The sequence below is a fragment of the Piliocolobus tephrosceles genome, chromosome X (genome assembly GCF_002776525.5).
Source record: "Piliocolobus tephrosceles isolate RC106 chromosome X, ASM277652v3, whole genome shotgun sequence".
Taxonomy (NCBI): Eukaryota; Metazoa; Chordata; class Mammalia; order Primates; family Cercopithecidae; genus Piliocolobus; species Piliocolobus tephrosceles.
The window spans coordinates 79,920,877-79,943,796 of record NC_045455.1 but is presented as its reverse complement, the minus strand read 5'-3'; the positions used below and the strand labels follow the sequence as shown (position 1 = coordinate 79,943,796).

The 22,920-nt window shown below is 38.8% G+C and overlaps 1 protein-coding gene across 2 annotated transcripts in view; it reads right to left on the bottom strand.

The window, feature by feature from the left end:
* The window catches only part of CCDC169 (coiled-coil domain containing 169), a 65,706-nt gene extending 46,288 nt beyond the window's left edge, over positions 1 to 19,418 (bottom strand). Inside the window, exons 1-4 of one of the 2 annotated variants that reach the window (XM_023208677.2) lie at positions 19,191 to 19,373; positions 17,352 to 17,431; positions 5,828 to 5,938; positions 5,705 to 5,745 (exon numbers count right to left, since the gene is read on the bottom strand). In XM_023208677.2, coding sequence (XP_023064445.1) covers positions 5,705 to 5,745; positions 5,828 to 5,938; positions 17,352 to 17,431; positions 19,191 to 19,273 — 315 coding nt within the window. In that variant the 5' untranslated portion in view covers positions 19,274 to 19,373. Of the gene's footprint in view, positions 1 to 5,704; positions 5,746 to 5,827; positions 5,939 to 17,351; positions 17,432 to 19,190 lie in introns of both variants that reach the window. The other variant, XM_023208678.2, reaches the window with a different exon arrangement.
* Positions 19,419 to 22,920: the final 3,502 nt, after the last annotated feature.

Here is a 22,920-nt window from a genome sequence, read left to right as displayed (position 1 = left end):
TGCTTATCCCTTCCAAGGTGATTGGGGTTAATTTCACAACAGATTTGTTTTAATAAAATAGTACTTTTCCTTTATCAAGGGAAAATAGGACAGGAACTAACACAGAGCTTACTATGTTAGGCACTATGCTATTTGTTTTATCTATCTCTAATAATCTTCACAGTAACCCTGCATGACAGTTTAATTAACTCAGTTTTACAGATGAGGAAATTAAGTCTCAGAGAGATGAAACAGCTTCCTCAGTGTCCCATAGTCTGAATTTGAGCCATGATGATTTGAGCCATTCTGATTCTAAAACCTATGCTTCTAGGTAAAATAGATTATACTCAGTACATTTTCTCACCCCCACTCTTCCACTACACACCACATCACATTTTCTCCTAACATCCTAGCCTCTAATTGGCACTTCTTTCTTCACTTTTGAATAATTTGCCTGAACTCTGGACAACGCATTTTATCCTCTCCTACAGCAGAAGTTTCTAGAACATTCTTTTGCTGAACATTCATAAAGCCATCCCCTTCTTGACTTCTATGATACCATTCTTCCAGTTGTCCCCCTCATCCTTTCTCAGTATTTTGCCTTCTCAATAATATTCCCTAAAGTGCCTCCTAACACTTTAAGTGTTAGCATTCCCCAAGGTTTCAACCTCAATCATATTTTTCAGACTGCATATATTTTCCCGAGCAATCCCTTGTAGTTCCATGACTTCATGTGACACTTATAACTTGGTGATCTCTATCTTCAGAGAAGCAATTTTCCATAATCTAAAACTATTTTCAGTTGCTTCCAAACCACTATCACCGGTGTAATACACACAAACAAAACTAAACTTACCATTTCCTAACATTCTAACTAGTTGCAATTTCTATTATCCTGTTCACTGTAATCCATGAAGTTATTCAAGCCAAAACCCTCAACTGTCATTAAATTCTCTTGCAGTCTCACCCAATATCTAAGTATTCATGAAATCCTCATTCCTAAATAGATCTTTAATCTGTCTCCTATGTTCCATCCCCATATAATACTGCCCAAGCTAAAAAAACCACCTTCCTTTACCTAGACTACAACAAAAGCATCCTAACTGGTTTCTTTTATTCAATTCTAACCCACCCTGAGGAATCCTTTCTTCATGGTGGTTGGGGTGGGGGTGGGAGGATATTTCAATCTCTATATAAAATATTTCTGTAGTTTCTTATCACATATAAGAAAATCCACACTCCCTAACATGAATACCAAACCCTTTATTATTTAGCCCCTGCATATATTTCCAGCTTCATCACTCATCATCCCTCTTATTTATTCCAGACGTACTGAACTAACTGTAGATCTGGGGTGTCTTTAGATAGACTGACCCAGAAATACTTTATAATAATTTGAAAATGTACCTATCTTATTATTTTAAAATTCCACTTTTATATGTATACTTGAAGCAATGGCTCTCAAACTTTTTTATTAGAATTACCTGAAGAGTTAATAAAAATATAGAGGTGGCAAGTAGGTTGAAGGACAGGACTTGGCCTTTGTATTTTTATGAAGTGCCCTAGGTGATTCTGTAACCTATCAAAGTTTATGGATCACTGCCTTAAAGCAGGGGTGGGCAAACTATAGCCTAAATATCAAATTCAGCTTCTGTCTGTTTTTGTAAACCAAGATTTTTTAGAATACAGCCCACCAAATAGGTATTGTCTATGGCTCCCTTTATACTACAGCAGCAAGGCTGAATAGCTACAACAGAGATCAGAGATCATACGGCTGCAATGCTGAATATATTTACTATTGATCCATCTACAGAAAAGTTTGCTAAGCCTAGAGGAACACTTCGCACTGAAAGACACATATAAGGATATTCACTGCAGCAATGCTTGTCATAGTGAGATTTTGAAAAATTATTGATATATATAAATAAGCTAATAAATATATTAAGGATATACACATATAATGAAATACTATACAACTGATAAAATTTACTAGATCTTTATTAACATGAATGGAATTAAAGAGTAAAAGAATGATATGCACAGTATGATACTTTTTAATGCATTTTTATACATACAACATGTAGAGAGATATTAAAAAATAAACAGAAATAATATATACCAAATTCATGGTAGCTCTTGCCTATGAAAAGGAAGCAAAAACAAGACAGAGAGGAGAACAAAAGAGATCTCAACTCTATAAACTGTTTTCTTTTTTTTTTTTTGAGACGGCGTCTGGCTCTGTCGCCCAGGCTGGAGTGCAGTGGCCGGATCTCAGCTCACTGCAAGCTCTGCCTCCTGAGCTTACACCATTCTCCTGCCTCAGCCTCCCGAGTAGCTGGGACTGCAGGCGCCCGCCACCTCGCCCGGCTAGTTTTTTGTATTTTTTAGTAGAGACGGGGTTTCACCGTGTTAGCCAGGATGGTCTCGATCTCCTGACCTCGTGATCCACCCGTCTCGGCCTCCCAAAGTGCTGGGATTACAGGCTTGAGCCACCGCGCCCGGCCTAAACTGTTTTCATTAAAAAATTTAAAATCAAAAAGAGACACAGATCTGAAGATTTATAAATACTAGAATATGGAGTTGTTCACCATAATATATTCTGTGGGTTTTGTTTAACTCAAAATTAAAACCAGAAACAACCTAGAACACCAAGTTATAGGGAAAAGTAATTGAACATTCGCATTCCAACACAATGGAACATAATATAGCCTTGAAAAATGCACATGAAGAGAATATAACATAAGAAATAATTGACTTAATTATCCTGATTAGCATAGGATTCAAAATTGTCCATGCAGTAAGGTTATAATTATATTTTAAACAATAAAAACTAGTTGTAATCCTTTTTCACTTTGTTTGTTGGCTGACTTATTCATTTGGTTGTTCTTTTAAATCAATATGTATGCATACAAAAATTACTAAAAACAGAACTGTCAACAGTGGATATGTTTGATTTTATAATATTCTTTTTCTTTGCCTTTTATTTTCCAAATAATATCGACTGAATACATATTGAATGAATAAGTATGAATGAATTGAATACATAAAATGAAATGCCTTCACTTTAAATGACTTTGTGTGTGGCAGATACAGCCAACTGTACGCTCACAATCCACTCTTCTCTTCTTCCTGTATATTCAGTAAAACACTACATTTCCCAGCCTGTCACACACACGAAGGTGGCCATATGATACAGTTCTAACTCCCAATGAAATGTCAAGGGGAGCAGCATCTTAGAAAGCTCTTTGAAGGGGAGTAGATCTGACTGGCTTTCACCTTAGCCATTTCTCCTTCACCTACTTCTTTTTTTGAATGATAACATGAAGCAGCTGAGAAGGTGAAGCAGCCATCTGTAAACACGAGGACAAAAGCCACTCACAACAGATGGCAGAGTAGAAACTTAAGGGAAGCCTGGATTCCTGAAGGCATTATACAGCCACTGCAGTCCCCCTGGACTGCAAACCTCATACTTTCTGTTACATGAGGAAAAAAAAGAAAAGAGAAAAAAAAAAAAACTTTACTTGTTTAAACCTTTCTCTTTATTCTGCCAAATGCAACCTTTAATTGATACATCATGCTAAAATAAAATTTTAACAAATTACCCCACTGAAAGACACTTACAAGATAATATAATCTATCTTACCTTCAGAGGAGAAAAGTGAACCTCAAGAAAAAAAAGGTTGGAGGCATCAACCTAATATCACAACAAAGACTAAAGCTTCACTCTCATGTATGTGAATAATTTTTTCCAAAATATTAAAATCACACTGAACTTTACATTTCAAAATGGCTGAAACAGGCGAGTGTGGTGACTCACACCTGTAATTTTGGGAGGTGAGGCAGGCGGATTGTTTGAGCTCAGGAGCTTGAGACCAGCCTGGGACACATGGTGAAACCTCATCTCTTCTAAAAATACAATAATTAGCTAGGCATGGAGGCATGAACCCGTAGTCTCAGCTATTCAGGAGGCTGAGGTAAGAGGATTGCTTGAGCTCAGCAGACAAAGGCTGTAGTGAGCTGAGATTGAACCACTACACTCCAGCCTGGGTGACAAAGTGAGACCCTCCCTCAAAAAAAAATGCTGAATGGTAAATTTTACATTATGTATATTTACCACAATAAAAAAGAGATAGTTATATTAAAATAAAGTCCACTTTAATGATACAGTTTGAAGATAATATTTTATATATTTTTGTCAAATAACATTTGAAATAATTACACATATACTAGTCATATAAAACGAGTGCCCATCCTTTTGCTACCTGTAAGCAAATCTGCAGTTTGAAGTTACTCAAAATTAGTATTCAAACTAACACATCAATTTCATAAGTATGTCTGTACAGATTACTCCTAAACACTAAACAATCCACAACAAGGATAAAGAATCGGGAAATTTACAGATGGTGTTTGAATTCATACCCTATCCCACAAAAACAACTAATTTAAGTCCTTTTGCCTAATTGTCGATTTAACAGGAAGCCAAAAATAGGTCTGCATTACACAATTATATGCCTAAATTTCACAAATATTATTCTTTATATCAAAGAATAAGACTTAGTATATCTTTTGTCCTTAGCTAAGAGGGTCTCTTGACTGGATATAGGATTGTTGGATCCCAATGCTTTTTGCTTAGCATTTGGACACTTCTATCGCTGACTCCTTGGCTAGATTTCTAATGTCTGCTGCTCAGACATACCCCTCTTGGATTCATGAGTACCAAACACTCATGAAAGCACTTCTCCAGAGAATAGAGAGGACCAGTTCTATTTATACTGAACATTCATTCTCTTTCCTTTCTGCTTAGTCTGTGGTCTCACTCTTCGTTGTGTTAATATTTCTTCAGTCCTTTACTGTGGAGAAATATAATTCTCTGTCTCTGGATCTAAATTATTAAACCTCTTAGAGAACCACATTTTCTTCAAAAGTAACACAAATACATCAAGGAAAATAAATGTAGTTTTGCCAACATGAATATGTTCCAGAGTCTCAGGTAGTAGTCAGAAAACCAATTAAATGCTCCTTAGATATGCCCTAAGGTACTTTACCAAGTCATTGGTACTTGTTGCTATTCTCCACGAAGGTGGTGATACCCACTTGTTGCTACTCTCCACGAAGGTGGTGATACCCACTCTCGTGAGCTAGGACTGGGCCTCAGTTATCAAGAAGCAGGTAGCCAGAATATTTGATGTCCAGTAGGTACTAATAAAATTCTACCTGCAATTAAGAAAAGGCGCTAAGCTTAACACAGCTCTAGCAACAATTTCTAAATGCCACAAGAGGGCGATATAACTCTATGACAGCACACGGGAAACCATACAATTTCTCGAATTAAAAAAGAAAAATTCCTGACTTTCCAAGATATGGAAATAAAGGCATGTCTGGGTTGAAAATAACAAGTGTGCAAAAACACTTATCTCTCCTTGATCCATTATTAGCAAAAACACAGTATTTGTCTGTATCTTTCTCTCTAAAGGTTGGCAGTGATTCAAAAAGCAATATCTATACATGCTCTCCTCTTCAGGATGCCTGTGAATATAGCTGGCAACTTAGTGCTCCACCTATAGCTACTTGAAAATTATTAGTTGTTACTTCAAACAGGTCCCCTGAAAAAACCAGTTAATTTGGACCTTGCCCTAGTCTTCAAACTTCTGTTTGAAATACGTCTGAAAAAAATAGACATAATTTCCTTCAATTATTCTTTGTGTTTAATCATATTTCTACTCACCACTGGCATTCGTTCATAGACACGAATAGAAGATAGTCTATCTACAATAAATCAAATATGAGCACTTAATGTTATATCAGTTTTAACTCAAATGATAAAACGTACATATGATTGGTTTTTTACCTGAAGAGTTTCCACGGATTTTTTCCATCTTCTCCTTGAGATAAACAATTTGCTTTTCTAGTTGATCATTTAATTCAAGTTGTGTCTCATAACGGGTTTTCCATTCACTACCTGAGTAAAAACGGGGAAACAATCAAGAAAACCCCAACACCTCTCATTTATTCATTAAAATAACATGAAGAGCTTGATCTTACTCTATTACTATATTTTACTTTATTGGCAATACAGATCAACTAGAAGGAAATAATTATTAAGTCTGTATTTCTGTTAGTAAGATTTTCTAGATTGCAAGAATTAGACCCACACTCAGGCTACCACACAGCCAAACCTTATTACAACTACTACAATTCCTCTTCTTTCCTACTTCCCACCCCCTTTTTTCTTTTACTTCTTGTGCATCCTTACAATGAATTCAATTAGAGGGAATATCAGGACATGTTTCTTTCCTTGGAACTTGAAATACCCATATATATAATATTCATATATTTCATATATATATCCATAAATATATATGAATATTTCAAGTTCCAAGGAAACTTGATATATTTATATATTTTATATATACTTATATGTATATAAAATATCCTCAACATTACTAACCTATCCAATGTCATGTTCATTTTTTTCCTTTGAAAGCAATTCTGAAGTCTGCTTAATAACTATCACTTATGTGTCTGCTGTGTGTAAAGTACACAATGCTTTACATACATTAACTAATTTAATCCTCATTTTAGAAATGTAGTTACCTATTTTACAAAGATGAGGAAACCAAGGTTCAAAGACGTCAAATAATATTCTTAAGATGACAGAACTAATAAATAAGGGAAAAACCGGGTTTTAAATCCAGTTTTATCTGCCTTTGAAATCAAATCCTCTTAACTGCTAAGCTGAAGGAACAATGTACATTTAGCTATCTTCTCAGGCATTTTCTCTTAACCTTAAGCATTTTTCTTTCACTAAACCACTTTAGCTATTAAAGTCAAAGCATTTTTCTTATGTCTAGGGAAAAAGAAGAATACAGCCTAAAATTAAAAGGTCTTTGTTCAGATTCAAAGCCCAAAGCTAACTTTTTCTAGTCTTTAAAGTCAGGCTTTGTAGAGGGCAAAAAGATGGCTTCTTTTTCAACTTTAAATGCTCTTCACATGTCTGAAATAACTGCTGCTACATAACAGTTGGTGGAGGAGTTAAGGAGAAAGAGTATTAGCACATACTACTACCAACCTCCTCAGCCCAGATACAGGTCTCCCTTACACCCTCATCTTTATGCAAATGCGGCTTACCAAAGGGGCTGGAACACCCTCCCATACTGAAACTGAAAGTCATTAACCCAAAAGCTTTGGAAAGGAACAAGAAGAAAGGAGAAGCCCTGAAAGACTAAACAGTTACCCAAAAGACACAGTAGAGCCCAGCTGCATGGAATCATCTTTATAATTTGCTACCTAAAGTCTCCCTTTGTCATGCTATCCCCTTTCCTACCATGGGAATGGATGCTTCAGACCAAGATGAGAATGGTTACCAAAAAATTTAAAACGCAATTTATTTTTGGCACATCTGAGTACAGTTTATAAATTCTGACACCATTTAAAAATATTATTGACTTTAAGTCAATCATCAAATATAGACAAGTCAGCCAGGCATGGTGGCTCACACCTGTAATCCCACCATTTTGGGAGGCTGAGGTCAGCAGATCACTTGAGGTCAGGAGTTCAACACCAGCCTGGTTGGTCAATGTGGTGAAACCCCGTCTCTACTAAAGAATACAAAAATTAGCCAGGCGTGGTGGCAGGCGCCTATAATCCCAGCTACTCAGGAGGCTGAGGCAGGAGAATTGCTTGAACCTGGGAGGCGGAGGTTGCAGTAAGCTGAGATCGCGCCACTCACTGCACTCTAGCTTGGGTGACATAGCGAGTCTGCATCTCAAAAAAATAAAAATTTTTCTCAGAAAAACAAAAATAAAATAAGATAGATAGACAGACCGACCTATTAGTATACAATTGTAACCAAATGCAATCTGGCTGCTCGCCACTTACAGAGTCCAATTAATAAGAGCAAGGTCTGGTGGAAAGTGACTTTATTAACCCCAACATCAACATGGGACAACACAAAAGACCCAACAAAGACACCAAAACAAGACACATAGACCTTGTAACCAGCACAACTCCTGCATGCCTCCCATATTAAGTTTCCCTTTGTAAGTCCCCTGCCTTTTCCCTAGAAATTGGACATGGTTATTTTGGATGGGAATCTGGCCACTTACCCATTATTAGTTTTGGTCAATGAAGTCACTTTCTCTCTTATCAGACCTCGCTCTTGTTAAGTGAACTATGCAATCAGCACTTACAATTGCTGGTTACAATTTTAGTGTCCCGTATGGTGAGTGCTGTATGCTCCAGGGCCTGAGCCCGCCAGTCTGGTTTCTGTCAGATGGGGCATAGGGCCACCTGTGAACACTAGTTGCTGATGGCTAGCTGACCCATGGCTAGGATATTAGGGAATTTCCCGGCAGTTACCAAGAATATTGTCTTAGGGATCCTCTCTTTTCTTCCTGCTATGGTGTCTGCTACCTTCAATGCTTCACTGGTGCAAAGTGACCTCTGGAGAAGTTGACAAACTTTGGAACTAGGTACATTAGTCAGAGTGTACCCAACCACCCTCTGCCTCTTTTGGGGTGTCGCTGAGGCTCTGCTTTATTTAGACTTGGCTGCCAGTGACACTATATGAGCATTGTATGCATTGGTTTTGTTTGTATTTGCCGCAACCTTGGGCCTTTGTTCAGTTCTGACTCAGTTGCCTGGGGGGAGCCATTTGAAACTGAAATGAGGGATGTGGGAGTCTACACAGCCCCTTAACCAGGGATTTGTTTGGAGGCACACCACCTGTTTGTCCGTGTGTGAGATCTTTGTGCACCCTGATCTCTCTCTCTCTTTCCCCTTTTTTCCAACTTCATCATCCTGATTATCTCAGAAGCCGTCTACAGCCCTACTCTTCTCAGCCAAAATCACCCTTAGCTCCCTCTGGCTTGAAACAGTTGACTGGTGACTTGAGGAAATGGGAGGGATCCATCCCACACCCTGCAGGTCTGGGGTGCTGAGGCTCTCCCTAAGAGGAGATAAACAAGCGAGGTAGGGGTACTGTGCAGTGGCTGGAAGGCTCATAAGCCTCCCTTCCTTCTTTTTTCTTTCCTCTTCCTGCCCACAAAACCTGACCTCCTTTCTCCTCTCCACTCCTTTCTTTTTATCTTTTCCTATTCAAACCAGGAAACCAGTACTGAAGAGGAAAAACAACTTTCAACATCCTGGCCCGATTTTGTCATCCTCTTTGGGACTCCAGCTGATTACATATGGTCCATTTTTGTGCACATTTTAAACCGACGGGCAAATTACAGCAAGAAAAATTTAGAGCTCAAATAGTTAACCTGAAGCTATAGAGTTAAGTAGAGTCTTCTAAAGCTATCTTCCTCTTTTTTCTGCCTGCTTTAAATCTGCTGTTACTAAGCTGCTGGTGCTAAGACTCATTTATGGTCTAACTAGAATGTAAACATTGGAAAGTTGTTTGAAACTGAAAACAAAAAAACAAGGGTAAAAGGGGTTTAAAAAAAATTGCCATAGAGACTGTTTTACCCAAAATTTTGGTTCACAGATTTCCTTGGATTACCTATTAGGGCAAATGAAGTTTGGCCATATGAACAGGTTTCAATTTTGTCAGAAAAAGAACTTGGAGCCAGCTAACTTTTGTATGTCTGTGAGTTTGTAATGCTGTCTCATGGCTAGCATTCCAAGGTAAAAGCTATTGGTTATTTCTTTGTGCATATATGTATTCATGTTTAGATATATTTATGTAATGTTCATGTATTATGTTCTGTGTTGTGTCTAGCATGCTATCAAATTGGCTTATAAGTAAACGAGTACTCAAAAATTAAGTCCAAATGCTTTTCAAGTGCATGTGAATCTTTAATAAAACTGGTTTTAAAATTATTGATAAAAATAGAAATGTCTTCAGAATTGTCCACATACGTTTTTACCTAAGTGGTTTTATATTTGTATCAGTGTGTATATTAAGCTGTCAAGGGTTGACATAAAGGTTCTAAGACTTTACACTTAGCCAAAAACAGAATAATCTTTGTGTAATTTTTTTTGACAAATAAGATTAACTTAAGATTGTTAGTTCAATGAAACAGCTAAATCTTCTGAGTCATCAGCAAATGCATTTAATTTTAAGATTCTTAATTAGGTGTTCACCGTTTACTGTTCAGATTTTAAAAATGGTTAATAGGGAAATTATTATTATTATTGAGACAGAGTCTTGCTCTGTTGCCCAGGCTGGAGTGCAGTGGCGCAATCTTGGCTCACTGCAAGCTCCGCCTCCCGGGTTCACACCATTCTCCTGCCTCAGCCTTCTGAGTAGCTGGGACTACAGGTGCCCACCACCACGCCCGGCTAATTTTTTTTGTATCTTTTTTAGTAGAGATGGGGTTTCACCGTGTTAGCCACCAGGATGGTCTCAATCTGATCCGCCCACCTGGGCCTCCCAAAGTGCTGGGATTACAGGCGTGAGCCACTGCACTCGGCCCAGTAATAACTTTAAATAATGATTAGTTTTGTGTAGTATCTCAATTTTCAGAAGTAATCTAGATAAACTATTAAAAAATGGAAAAAGTGAATACATGTAAATGAGATAAATGCTTGTAAGTGGACTTTTTATGTAATCTTAAATCTTAAAATTGTTTTGAATTAAATAATATATGCTCCAATCCAATTGATAATAATTGGATTTCTGGGACCTTCCAATTAAGAAAAGATTATGATATGGGAAAACATATTTCTGAAATTGTAGAATGGTTTCATCCAGAAAATGCTAACATCTGATAAACAGTTCAGGATTTCTTGCTTCCTAAGTTTTCACTAAAATTTAAGGTTACTAAGAATAAGAATTCTAATATATAATTCCGTAAGTTGTGTTTTCATTTTTTAAAAAAGAGTAATTTAAGTAATTCAAAGGTTATTTAAAAGTTATTTCTAAAAGAAGATAAAAAAGAATCAGTGAGTAGGGGAGAGAGATATAAAGTTGTGGATACAAAAATGTGTTTATAATAAAAAGGTTATAAAACAAGCAAATAATTTTACATGAGAAAGATTTTATATAGTAAATTCTTGTCCTAAAATAAAATGGCTGGTTATTCAGAAAACAGAAAATTTTAGGACAAATCAGAAAGTCCAAGCATGTAATAAATGGTCTATGTCAGTTATGATACAGTTCGTAAAAGGAAAATCACAAAAGTTATTTTATGTATTAAGTTGGCTATAATTAAAAGCCATTATTTTTAATTATTTTTAATAGTCTTTCTAAGATTGATCCCCTATCCTAAAACAAGGTTTTCTTAAGGTATTACTTTTCTCTTAATAAAATTACAAGAGATTTTTAAAATTTTAGAGCCTGTTTCTTTTAAAAACTTCTCAGAATCGTTATCTCAGAAGTTCAACTATTGCTGTCTCACTGCTTTCAGTTTTTCCTCCCCCTGAGAAGGCCTAAGATGAGCGCTCTCTCCTTCAGCTTTTAAATTAGCTTCTGTAACTTTTTTCCTCTGGTTCCATTGTTGTGGCCTGATGCTAAAATGTTTTATCTTAAAGGTCTAGAAAAGCAATATTTTCCTCCAGTATAATTTGATTCTGTACTCTTGGCTTTCTTGATAGGTTTAAATTTTTCAATGTAATCAAGAAACTTCTCATGCAGTTACTAAGAACTATGTACTCCTCTGCTATACTCATAACCCTGAACACATTCTTCCTGTGTCTGATTAAATTCAAGTACATTTTTCATCAGGTTTAACTTCCAGGTTGTCTAAATAGGCTTCCTATAAGGAGAAGTAGTCACACTGCAGGTTTTTCTTTGCCTTTCTAGTAACTGGCATAAGAAACAACATTTTACTTTTTATCAAAATAATTCATATGTTGTCTTTATTAGATTTTTAATTGCTTAGAAAAGCTGAGACCTAAAAGGCTAAAAGTTGTTACATGCATGTAACCTTCTGTATTGCCTTTAAGTCTTTCAATGATCATTTTGGTTAAATTAGTAACTATTGGTTTACAATGACCTGTGGATCTGTTTTAATCAAATGTTTTGAGCCCTTTAACATTTTTGAGAAACATCTTCAAAATTGAAACCAAAATTAAGTCTCTGGCTTATTGCTGGTGTTTATCAAAGCTATAAAAGTTAATTGCTGCAAGGTTATAGAATCTTTTTACAGCTTCCAGACAAGTCATGGCCTCTAGCATCACCACCTCCAGACCCTTAAAAAGGTCCTTATCAGGTGCTATTAACTAATCCTTGTGCTATGAAGTTACAGGGCTTTGATTTCTGGGTACACAGATCTCATCTAAAGGAGGCACTGACTCCTGCCAGTATCTGACAGCAAATCTAAGTTAACCAAAGCCCCATCTTTAGATCTGCGAAAAGATGACAATCATAGTAAACTACCTTCATGAGACACAGGGACACACCAGTACCACAGAAAAATTAAGATTCACTTAATAATTTTGCCTCTATCTAAAATAATATAATTTATTCTGTGCCTTGATACTAAATAATTCAAATGTTTAGCTACCTATAAGTTTCCTTTCCTGTAATTGTCAGAACTAGGCAGGGCTTATGACCTTTTTGTGTGAAACACTGTTAATACTTTACATTTTTTTTTACCTCCAGAATTTGAAACTATTCAATCCCTCCAGGCCCAGGGGCTATCGCAGAAGTGTGTCATTGTAAGGGCCAGATTTTGAGGGATAAAATTAATTAAGACCCTCCAAATCAAGGACAGACACACAGATGCCTAAACAGCTGAACAAAATTCTTGTGTTTTGTATAGCTAATTGCTACAAGTCAAGATTACAGTATCTCAATGCAGAACATTTATAGATAACTCAACTTTAAAACCTTATTTTTTGACTTTTGGTTTTTGGCTCTTATGTTGCCTAAAAGGGGTTTTAAAGATTACTGAATACCTGGTCACCTCCACCCCTATCTAGCCTAAAACGTTTAATTGGATGTAAGTCTTTGACTCTAAGTTCCTTGGCAATAGGGGTCCCAGTGAGAAACATGATGGACCAGGGGCAAGGAGTCACACCACCCCAGAACTTAAGCTAATAAAAGCTTAGCTATGGATACTGCCTCTGCATACCTTGAACAAAAAAGGGGGAATATAAACTAAAAAAAAAAAATCCTAAGCCCCCTCAACAGAGGGAACGTATCTACCTCTTGGCCAAAGGGAATCTCAAAGAAACCTGAAAAACTAGTTCAGGCCATTATGAGAAGTGGAGGGTTGGACACGCCACACTATACCTTCCCCCACTTTGGAGTTTAGGCACAAATGACCAGCATTAACATTAAAATAGAGATCACCTAAGACTGACACGACAGACTCTTTGTAGCAATAAGATACACTGTTACCTGTTTCACTTACTAACAAAGACTCTCAGAAGCTCAGCAAACAAGTGTTAATGCTGTAAAGCTTTCCCAAATTCATTTTATTCTGGAGTTTCCTGTATGATATCTCTTATGTTAAATAAGTAAGAATTTGGACTGAACTGTTATTCCCTTATAGTTACAGTCTTCTGTTATCTCTTCATATAGGTCCTCATATTTCTTGTCAGGAATATTGGCAGATCTTTTATGGTTTGGGTTGGAGTTGTGGGTGGGATCATTTAAAAACCCTATTTTTCTAACTGGTTATTGCTGGCATTTGTTTTTTAAAATAAACATTTATTTCATTATTGTATCCAACCATTTTCTCGTTCTTTATTAATATGCTAATCTTTATAATAATTGTATCACTTCCTCTCTAATAGCTATAACTCTTATTTCTATATCATATTGTATTGCTTAATTGGAATTTTCAAAACTATATTGCATTTTAATAATGGCAGCAGGTAGCTTTGGTATTTTTTCCCCCAAGTTATGGAAATGCCTCTACTATTTCATTGTTAAGTATTACGCTAGTTTGAGATAAATAGAAGTATTCTTTTCCTTGTTTTGAAATAAGAAAAACAAATGGAATTTTATTTTAAAAATTTTAGCATTTACTGTGGTGACTTTAAAAAAATACATTGGATCTATTAATATATTACCCACTAGCCAAAGGTATTTAGGCATAGAAACCAGCCTATAAAAGACTCAACGGAGAAATCCAGGATGAAGATGTAAACTTGTGTGTTGTCAATAAGTCTCCTTTTTTTTTTTTTTTTTTTGATGGAGTCTCGTTCTTGTCATCTAGGCTGGAGTGCTATGGCGCAATCTTCGCTCACTGCAACCTCCAACTGCAATCAAGCGATTCTCCTGCCTCAGCCTCCAGAGTAGCTGGGATTACAGACACCCACCACCACACTCGGCTAATTTTTCTTTGTTATTTTTAGTAGAGACACGGTTTCACCAAGTTGGCCAGGCTGGTCTCGAACTCCTGACCTCAGGTGATCCGCCTGCCTCGGCCTCCCAAAGTTCTGGGATTACAGGTGTGAGCTGCCGCGCCCGGCCTCCATTTTTCAATTTATAAAATGGAGGTAATGATACTATTTTCAAAGGGTAGTTGTGAGGTTTCAATTTTTTTAAAAAACGTACTTAAAGCTCTACACAAATACTAATTCTTCTCACTTAAAAAAAAAAAAAAAGTCACCTGAACATTTCTTTACCATTTTCTTATTACTAAACTTTGTTGTAAAATTCAAATTAAAACATAAAACCAAATTTTCTACATATAGTTTCCTATGAACCCTAAAAGGCTTCCAGAGGTGACTGAGAATATAAAGCTCTTTAGAGTTGGCTGTGTTTACCGTTTACCTAAAAATTAATCCAGTGACAAGCAAGATCAAACAATAAGCAGATGAGAAAGTAGAAATAAAAACTACTCTTTCGAAGGCTTTTGCTATAAATGGGGCAGGGACAGGGGATGCTAGCTGAAGGGGAAAAGTGGGACCAAAAGAAGCCTATCATTTGGTATTTGTTGTTTAGATAAAATAAATTCAACATGTTAGTCTGCTGTTGGGAATGATCCAGTAGAGCAGGGAAAACAGTGTAGGGAAGAGAGAGTCATCACTAGAGTGATATCCTTAACTAGGTAAGAGTAGGTAGGATCTACTGCACAAAGAGAGGAGATAACCTGAGATAAGAATAAGGACAGACAATTCATCAAACAAGAGAGAAGAGGATGTGCAAGGGTGTAGGTAGATGGGTGGCTCTGTTGGTAGAAACATGCAGAAGTCCTCTTCTGATAGCTTCTCTTTTTTCTTTGAAAGAGGAGGGTAAGCTCATTACCTTAGAGTGTGATGAGTAGAGAGGTGGTAGAGGTTTGAGAAGAAAGCAGAAAGGGTGAAAAAATTATCTGAACAGTGAATGTACCCATATTTGTCGCATGTGCACCTTTTTCCAATAATAAATTCATTGTAAAACACCTTTAATATCGCCCCACTGCCTTCAGGATAAATGTAAATTCATTAGCATCATCCAACCTTCTTGATTCATCTCCTTCGTAAACTTTAATCTCATCTTTTACCGCATTCTCATTATGACCTATGTTCCACTTTTATCAATTACTTAGCATATTCCCCAAATGGCTTTATGTTTAATGCTCCTGTGGCAGACTGTATTTTCCAAAGATGACTGCAATAACGTATCCCATCCCATGTGCTGCTCTGTAATGTGACCTTAAAGCAGTCTACCTCTCCAGTCCCTTGAATCTGTGACTATTATGACCAATAGAATCCAGTGGATATACACCTGTGCCAGTTCTGGGAGTAGCCCTTGATTGGCCTGGCGGTCTCTACTTATGTCTTTTGGAATGCTTGCTCTTGGGATACATCCTAACCTAACCACCATGCTGTGGAAGAAAACAGTACAAGAAGCATTTCTGACAGGCAGCCCTAGCTGGGCTTCCAGTCAAAAGCCAGTGTCAGATGTTAGCCAAGTGAATGAGTCATCACGGAATGACCAGTTCACTTGAATCTTCAGTACACCTGACTGCAACCGAACAAGAGACTCCAGTCAAGAACCATCAGGTGAACCAACCCAGTTAATCCCCAGAATTATAAGAGAAAGTTTGCTGCTTTAAGCTCCTAAATTATAGGGTGGTTTGCTATGTAGCAACAGACAAGCAGAACTGTTTTGAGTGTGCTGTGGTAATGGCAGTTGTATTATCATTTACTGAAGGCATGGTAAATAGATGATCTAGGATCAAGTCATGGCTCAGCCACTCCCTGGCTATATGACCTTAGAAGTTATTTGAATTCCTGAATTTCATTCTTCCACAAATGGGAATAACAGTAACTACCTCACCTGACACAGTCCCTGGCTTTAAAGGAGTAAATGTTTCTGTCCTTCACCTTAGGCCTTACTTTTGGCCCATAGAGGAAAGAACTTTCTCCCCTATCATTCTGACCTTTTCTCTTTATACCCACGTACTAGCTCCTTCTTTTGAGAACTGGTACAACTTGTTGAGCCACATTTTACTAGTGGGCATAGTTACTGCATGTGCACCTGTAAGCATGCCTTCTGTATTTTCCTGTAACTGGGTATATGAAGAAGGTCCAGCTACCCTGCCAATGAAAGTATTTGATAAGTACACTTAGAGCCCGCCCCCAGAGACTCAATTATATCTAAGATATAGATATGGAGATAGAGGAAGCTACTTCAGCCTTGGGACAAAGCAGTATTCTGCAACCAAGCTTTAACAAAGCATTGGGTACTTATAGAAAGTGGCATTTTATTTCCCATATGGCCACTAATCCTTTTTGTTCATGGCTCCCCAATCGAGGAAGAGTATAAATGCCCACCCTGATAACCCTAATAAACTCCTCCTGTTCTTTAGCATTCAGTTCAAGCACTGCCTGTTCTAGAAAGCCTGTCTTTATTACCTCACCCAAATTCTGTTAGGTTTCTCTTCCCTAAATTTTCATGTATCCTTACATAGAACTCATATGACTTTTCATATCCATATTCTGGTTTGATACTTTCTCCCAATAGTAAATGAACTTCTTTAGAACAGGGAAAACAAAGGTCTTCCATTTAAAGTGTTGACATATGGCAGGATCATATCTTGCATACATTACAAATTTTAAGGATATATGAGTGTGTATGTACACAACATCCTCCACACCAAACAACAGGCTTCCAAAAACAACAGCCAAAACCTAGATACAGATTTTAAACATATCCCAAATCTAGAAGTTAGGATACAAAGAGTGTAACTTGAGGTGAATAGAAAACTGGTGATATTTATTTAATAAAGAAACAATATATTGATGTCATGTAACAAAGGTTTTGCTATTAATGAACTAAAGGTAGAAAAATAATTAAATAGTAATAGGTTTGATATTCTGAAGTATCAGTTTTAAAGCCTCTATCATAAACTATTATAAATGTGGCCAAAAAGCAATACTGAAACCTTGGTACTATTAAATATATGGAATTTAATGCACTATAGATATCCTGGTAAAATGAACAATAATTATACAGGAGTCACAAATGTAAGTATTTACTTATATACCTTCATTGTCAGTATTGAGTTTGGCTTCCAGTTCTGTAATCTTGTGTCTTAGTTCAAATATTGAGAGTTGCACTGCATCCCTGTCATTTAAAATGTTTTTGTTGATTATAATTCAATTAAAAATAACATCAGAAAAATAATACGTAGTAACCCACTACTACTTCAGGAACAATTTACTATGACACATCATTTACTGAAGGACTGGTTAAGAAACAAGACTCAGGTAAAGGAAGGCTTCCAATTAGTCAGTTCTAGGACTCAAATATGCACTAAAGCTCAAAGACCCCCAGGCAACCACTGGAAATCCTTTATTTAATTATTTATTTATGAGACAAAGTCTCGCTCTGTCGCCCAGGCTGGAGTGCAGTGGTGCAATCTCAGCTCACTGCAACCTCCGCCTCCCGGGTTCAAGCAATTCTCCTGCCTCAGCCTCCTGAGTAGCTGGGATTACAGGCATGCACCACCAAGCCTGGCTAATTTTTTTTTTTGTATTAGCCAGGCTTGGTGGTGGGGTTTCACCATACTGACCAGACTGGTCTCGAACTCCTGATCTTGTGATTCGCCCAGCCTTGGCCTCTCAAAGTGCTGGGATTACAGGCATGAGCCAGCACGCCCCGCCCTCGGAAATCCTTTAACTTAAATATCATCCCAAAGAAGGTAGCTATCTGGTTTTTCAGAACCAAGCAAATTAGGCACTGTACATTATTACACAAAGGCATACCTAGGGCAATACATAATAGCTGACAAACTGAAACAAAGGGAAAAAAAGAAACACTAATTTAAAAGGTTAGCTATTTAGGACATCAGTAAATAGAACATTATCATATGACAGGACCATTTATTTATTCAATAAATAGTTTTGAATGCTATTATGTTCAAGGCATTGTATTAAACACGGAAGAATTCAGTGAATAATGAACAGAAAAATAGCAATAGCGGCAGCAAAGTTCCACTGGATGCGTATAATAAGCCAATGCTAAGTGCTTTATAGTGCATTTCATTCCAACCTGGGAACAACTGCAGGAGTATGATGATGACTATTTGTATACCCGTCTTAGAGTGGAGAAAACTGAAGAGTAAAGAGGTTAATTAACTTGTCTAAGATTGCATAATTACTGAGTGACAGATGGGGTTTGCATTCATTCAGGACTCTCAAGTACTTGCTCTTATTCTTCTCTACTTCCTCAGAATACACAGAATCTGTCCTCAGAATGCGTGTAGTTTGGTAGCAAGACAAGAAATACACAAGCAATTAAAAAACTGTGACTGGAGCTACAACAGAGGAAAACCCAGAACGCTATCTAGGCACAAAGGAGAGTCCAATTCTCACGGTACTTGTGGATGGAGTTGGGAGTATGTCCAAAAAATAAATGTTTCAAAAATTTAACACGAAGTACGAATACTGTTTTTAAAAAGCATAAAGGAGTAACAGTTTTACTAAATGCCATTTTATGAAGTTCCCCCTAAAGGGATGAAAGAAAAAAAACAAACCCGCATAACTAAATAAAATCTTTGGAATTTTAAACAAAAAATCTGGATTTATAGAGACAACAAAACCACAACTTTTGGCATTATTTTAGGCAAAATACACGCCATATGATTGGATCCTAAGGGCAGAACATCCTACCTCGAAAGCTGCCTACTCACAATACCAAAGGCTTAGTCAAAGAGGCACATGAATCTTTGGCATGGAACACTTGGGCAGGTAGACCGAAGTGCCCAGGGGTTAATCACAGGGCCGGTCTCCCAGCATCCTCAGCGGCTTCCGCCCTGAGACGCCGCAGGCGAAGGCTCGGGGGGCGTGGACCAGACTCCACACCGCGCCGCCCCCCGACTCACTTCTTGCGGATTTCTTCCAGCAACTGCTGTTTCAGGCGGTTGGTGCTCACACCGTCGAAATTGTAGCTTCTCTCTTCCTCCATAGTGTCAGGCTAGAGACCTCCGGCGTCTTTCCCCTCAGCACACCTTAGAACACAATACATTAAAGGCCACCCAGAAGCGAGCAAGGAGGGTATGGCACGAGGCGTGGCACCCGAACCGCCTCCCGGTCCCACCTCCCGCACGGGCCTGCAGAGGCACGTGGTGACGTCATAAAGCGATGCCCGCAGGCGGCAGGGGGCGGGGCGAGGGCAGCCGGGGAGGCTGGAAGAGAAACCTGCACTGTCCGGTGGAGCGACCCTGGAGAACACCTCGAGGGACACTCCTTGCTCAAGACGCTGGGGTTACATTGCCCCGACTACACAGAGGAGTGTCAGGAGGCCGAGAATATCCCTCACCTTTTTCTTCCCTCTTGCTGGTTGCTTTCCTAAACATAGACCTGGGTGGCAAAGTTGGCTTCACTCTTAGCCCTTGTTAGGAAAATGCTTGATCCAAGAGTAGCTGCGCCCTTCTTTGCTTCAGTTGAACAAGCACCAGAGTCGCTGATTTGGCAGTGTTGGAGCGAGAGGAACTGGCCTCAAAAAGGTACCTCCTGAACTCGGGAAGACTGCTAACCCTCCAGATTATTGTTTTGCATCTGTGTGCTGTTCATGAACATACCTCAGAGCTGCTCACTGCAACTTGAAATTTCATTTTATATATATGTATATATATTGTCATGCGCCTCCATGTGAAGAGACCACCAAACATGCTTTGTGTGAGCAACATGGCTGTTTATTTCACCTGGATGCAGGCAGTCTGAGTCCGAAAAAGGAGTCTGCCAAGGGAGATAAGGGTGGGGCCGCTTTATAGGATTTGGGATAGGTCAACGAAAATTACAAAGGGGGGTTGTTCTCTGGCGGGCAGGAGTGGGAGTCACAAGGTGCTCAGTGGGGGAGCTTTTTGAGCCAAGATGAGCCAGGAAAAGGAGTTTCACAAGATAATGTCATCGCTTAAGGCAATGACCTGCCATTTTCACTTCTTTTGTGGTGGAATGTCATCAGTTAAGTCGGGGCAGGGCATTTTCCCTTCTTTTGTGATTCTTCAGTTACTTCAGGCCATCTGGGCTTATACGTGCAAGTCACAGGGGATGCGGACATGCAAGTCACAGGCGTATATGTGCAGGTCACAGGGGATGCGATGGCTTGGCTTGGGCTCAGAGGCCTGACATATATTTCTTTTTTTTTTTTGAGACGGAGTCTCGCTCTGTCTCCCAGGCTGGAGTTCAGTGACACGATCTTGGCTTACTGCAAGCGCCACCTCCCAAGTTCACGCCATTCTCCTGCCTCAGCCTCCTGAGTAGCTGGGACTACAGGCGCCTGCCACTACGCCCGGCTAATTTTTTTGCGTTTTTAGTAGAGACGGGGTTTCACCGAGTTAGCCAGGATGGTCTCGATCTCCTGACCTTGTGATCTGCCCGCCTCGGCCTCCCAAAGTGCTGGGATTACAGGCGTGAGCCACTGCGCCTGGCCTCATTATATTTTTAATCACAAAGTTTACCTCCTACCCTTGATACATCTGTGTTTCCTTGACAAAAAGAGACAAACTCTGTAAAATATTTGAAGATATTTATTCTAAGCCAAATGAGTGACCAATGGCTAGTGACAGCTCTCAGGAGATCCTAAGAACACGTGCCCAAGGTGGTCAGGGTACAGCTTAGTTTTATACATTTTAGGGAGACATGGGACATCAATCAAATACATGTTAAGATATACACTGGTTCCATCCGGAAAGGCAGGGTAATTGGAAGGGATAGGAGACAGGGGGGCGGCTTCCAGGTCATAGCTAGATTCAAAGATTTCCTGATTGGCAATTGGTTGAAAAGTTATTTACCAAAGACTTAGGAATGTCTTCAGAAAATAAAGGGGTTGTGGAGACCAACGTTTTAGTGAGAATGGGATAATTGATTGGTGTGGAAAACACAATTTGGTGTCAGACGTGTTGTGAATACATAAATAGTTTTCCAATTGAGTTTCTGGATGAGATTAACATTTCAATTGGGAGACTGAGTATAGTACATTGTCTTCTCCAATGTGGGTGGGCCTCAGCCAGTCGACTGAAGACGGAATAGAACAAAAAGGCTGACCTCCCAGGAGTAACAGGGAGCTCCTACAGCCAAACAGCTTGAGTTGGAACACTTTCCCAGCCTTGGCAACACTTTTCCAGCCTTGGACTCAGACTGGAACTACACATCAGTTTGCCTGCCTCTCCAGCTTGTCAACTGCAGATCCTGAGACTTCTCGGCCTTCATAATTGTATGGGCAAATTCCTTATAATAAATCTTTTATACACACACTCCCTATTAGTTCTGATTTTGTGAATTACCCTAATATAGGAGGTATGCTTATCAAAATTTTGTCTAGCTGTAAGTCTGAAAGGGCAATTCACAACCAAGTAAACAGAATAGAATGAAGTGAAAAGGACTAGATTATCTGTTGACAAATCCAAATGTACAGAGGATTTCTTTTTTGAGATGGAGTCTCACTCTGTCTCCCAGGCTGGAGTGCAATGGCACAATCTCAGCTTACTGCAACTTCCACCTCCCGTGTTAAAGCGATTCTCGTGCCTCAGCCTCCCAAAGTAGCTGGGACTACAGGCACGCACCACCATGCCCAGCTAAATTTTTTTGTGTATTTTTTAGTAGAGACGGGTTTCACCATATTGCGCAGGCTGGTCTTGAACTCCTGACCTCATGATCCACCCGCTTCTGCCTCCCAAGGTGCTGGGATTACAGGCGTGAGCCACTGCACCCGGCCGAGGATTTCTTAAAAAGATCTGTTAGCAGAATCTCACTGTGGGAAATTAAGAGCAAAGGCAAGCAGAAAACAGGTTTGTCAACAACTACAGAAACCACAGATTTGTGTTTCTGGCAGAAATAAAGCAACTGAATTTACTTCCTGCCTGAAACAACTGAAAACTAAGAGGAACAAAAAAAGAAACAATGGTTTTCAAGACATTGAACATCAGGCAATAAGGGACAATGATCTCTTGATGAGACACAAATGAGGCAAGCTCCCCAATTGGCCTGGGCCTGCCAGGGTACAAAGCAGAAAGGGATAAAACAGGCAGAGGCTGGTGGTTGCCCTAAGTTGAGGAAACGGAGTTTCTCTGAGTCTAGGGAGAACAAGGCAGCTAGACTTCGCAGGGCAGATATTGGAGGGAAGAGCTGCGCACCGTGTTCCCAAACTGAGGGTCGGGCTGCTATTTCTTGTGACCCAGTAACAAGATGTAGATGAATCGGGGAGGAAGAGTTCTTATTTCTGGAACCAGTTACAGGGAGAAGGCCTGTAAATTATCACCAGACCAACTCAAAATTACAAATTTTCCAGAGCTTATAATACCTTCTAAGTTATATGTCTATGTGTAAGCGTGCATTCATCTAAAGACATAAGTGGTTAACTTCTTATAATCTACAACTAAGGTCTTGAGTCCTGAAGACCTTCCTCTGCAGCCTCAGTAAATTCACTTAATCTAAATGGGTCCAGGTGCTAGGGTGATTACCCTTGTCTCCCGCTAAATCAGGGAGGTTTAGTGATTCCTTCAGACCCTCAATAAACTTGTTTAATCCTAAATGGGTCCAGCTAAGAATTCCTTCGTTTTTTTGTCATGCTTTAAGGCCCAGTAAAGGCCTGGGCAAAATTCTTGGTGGGCT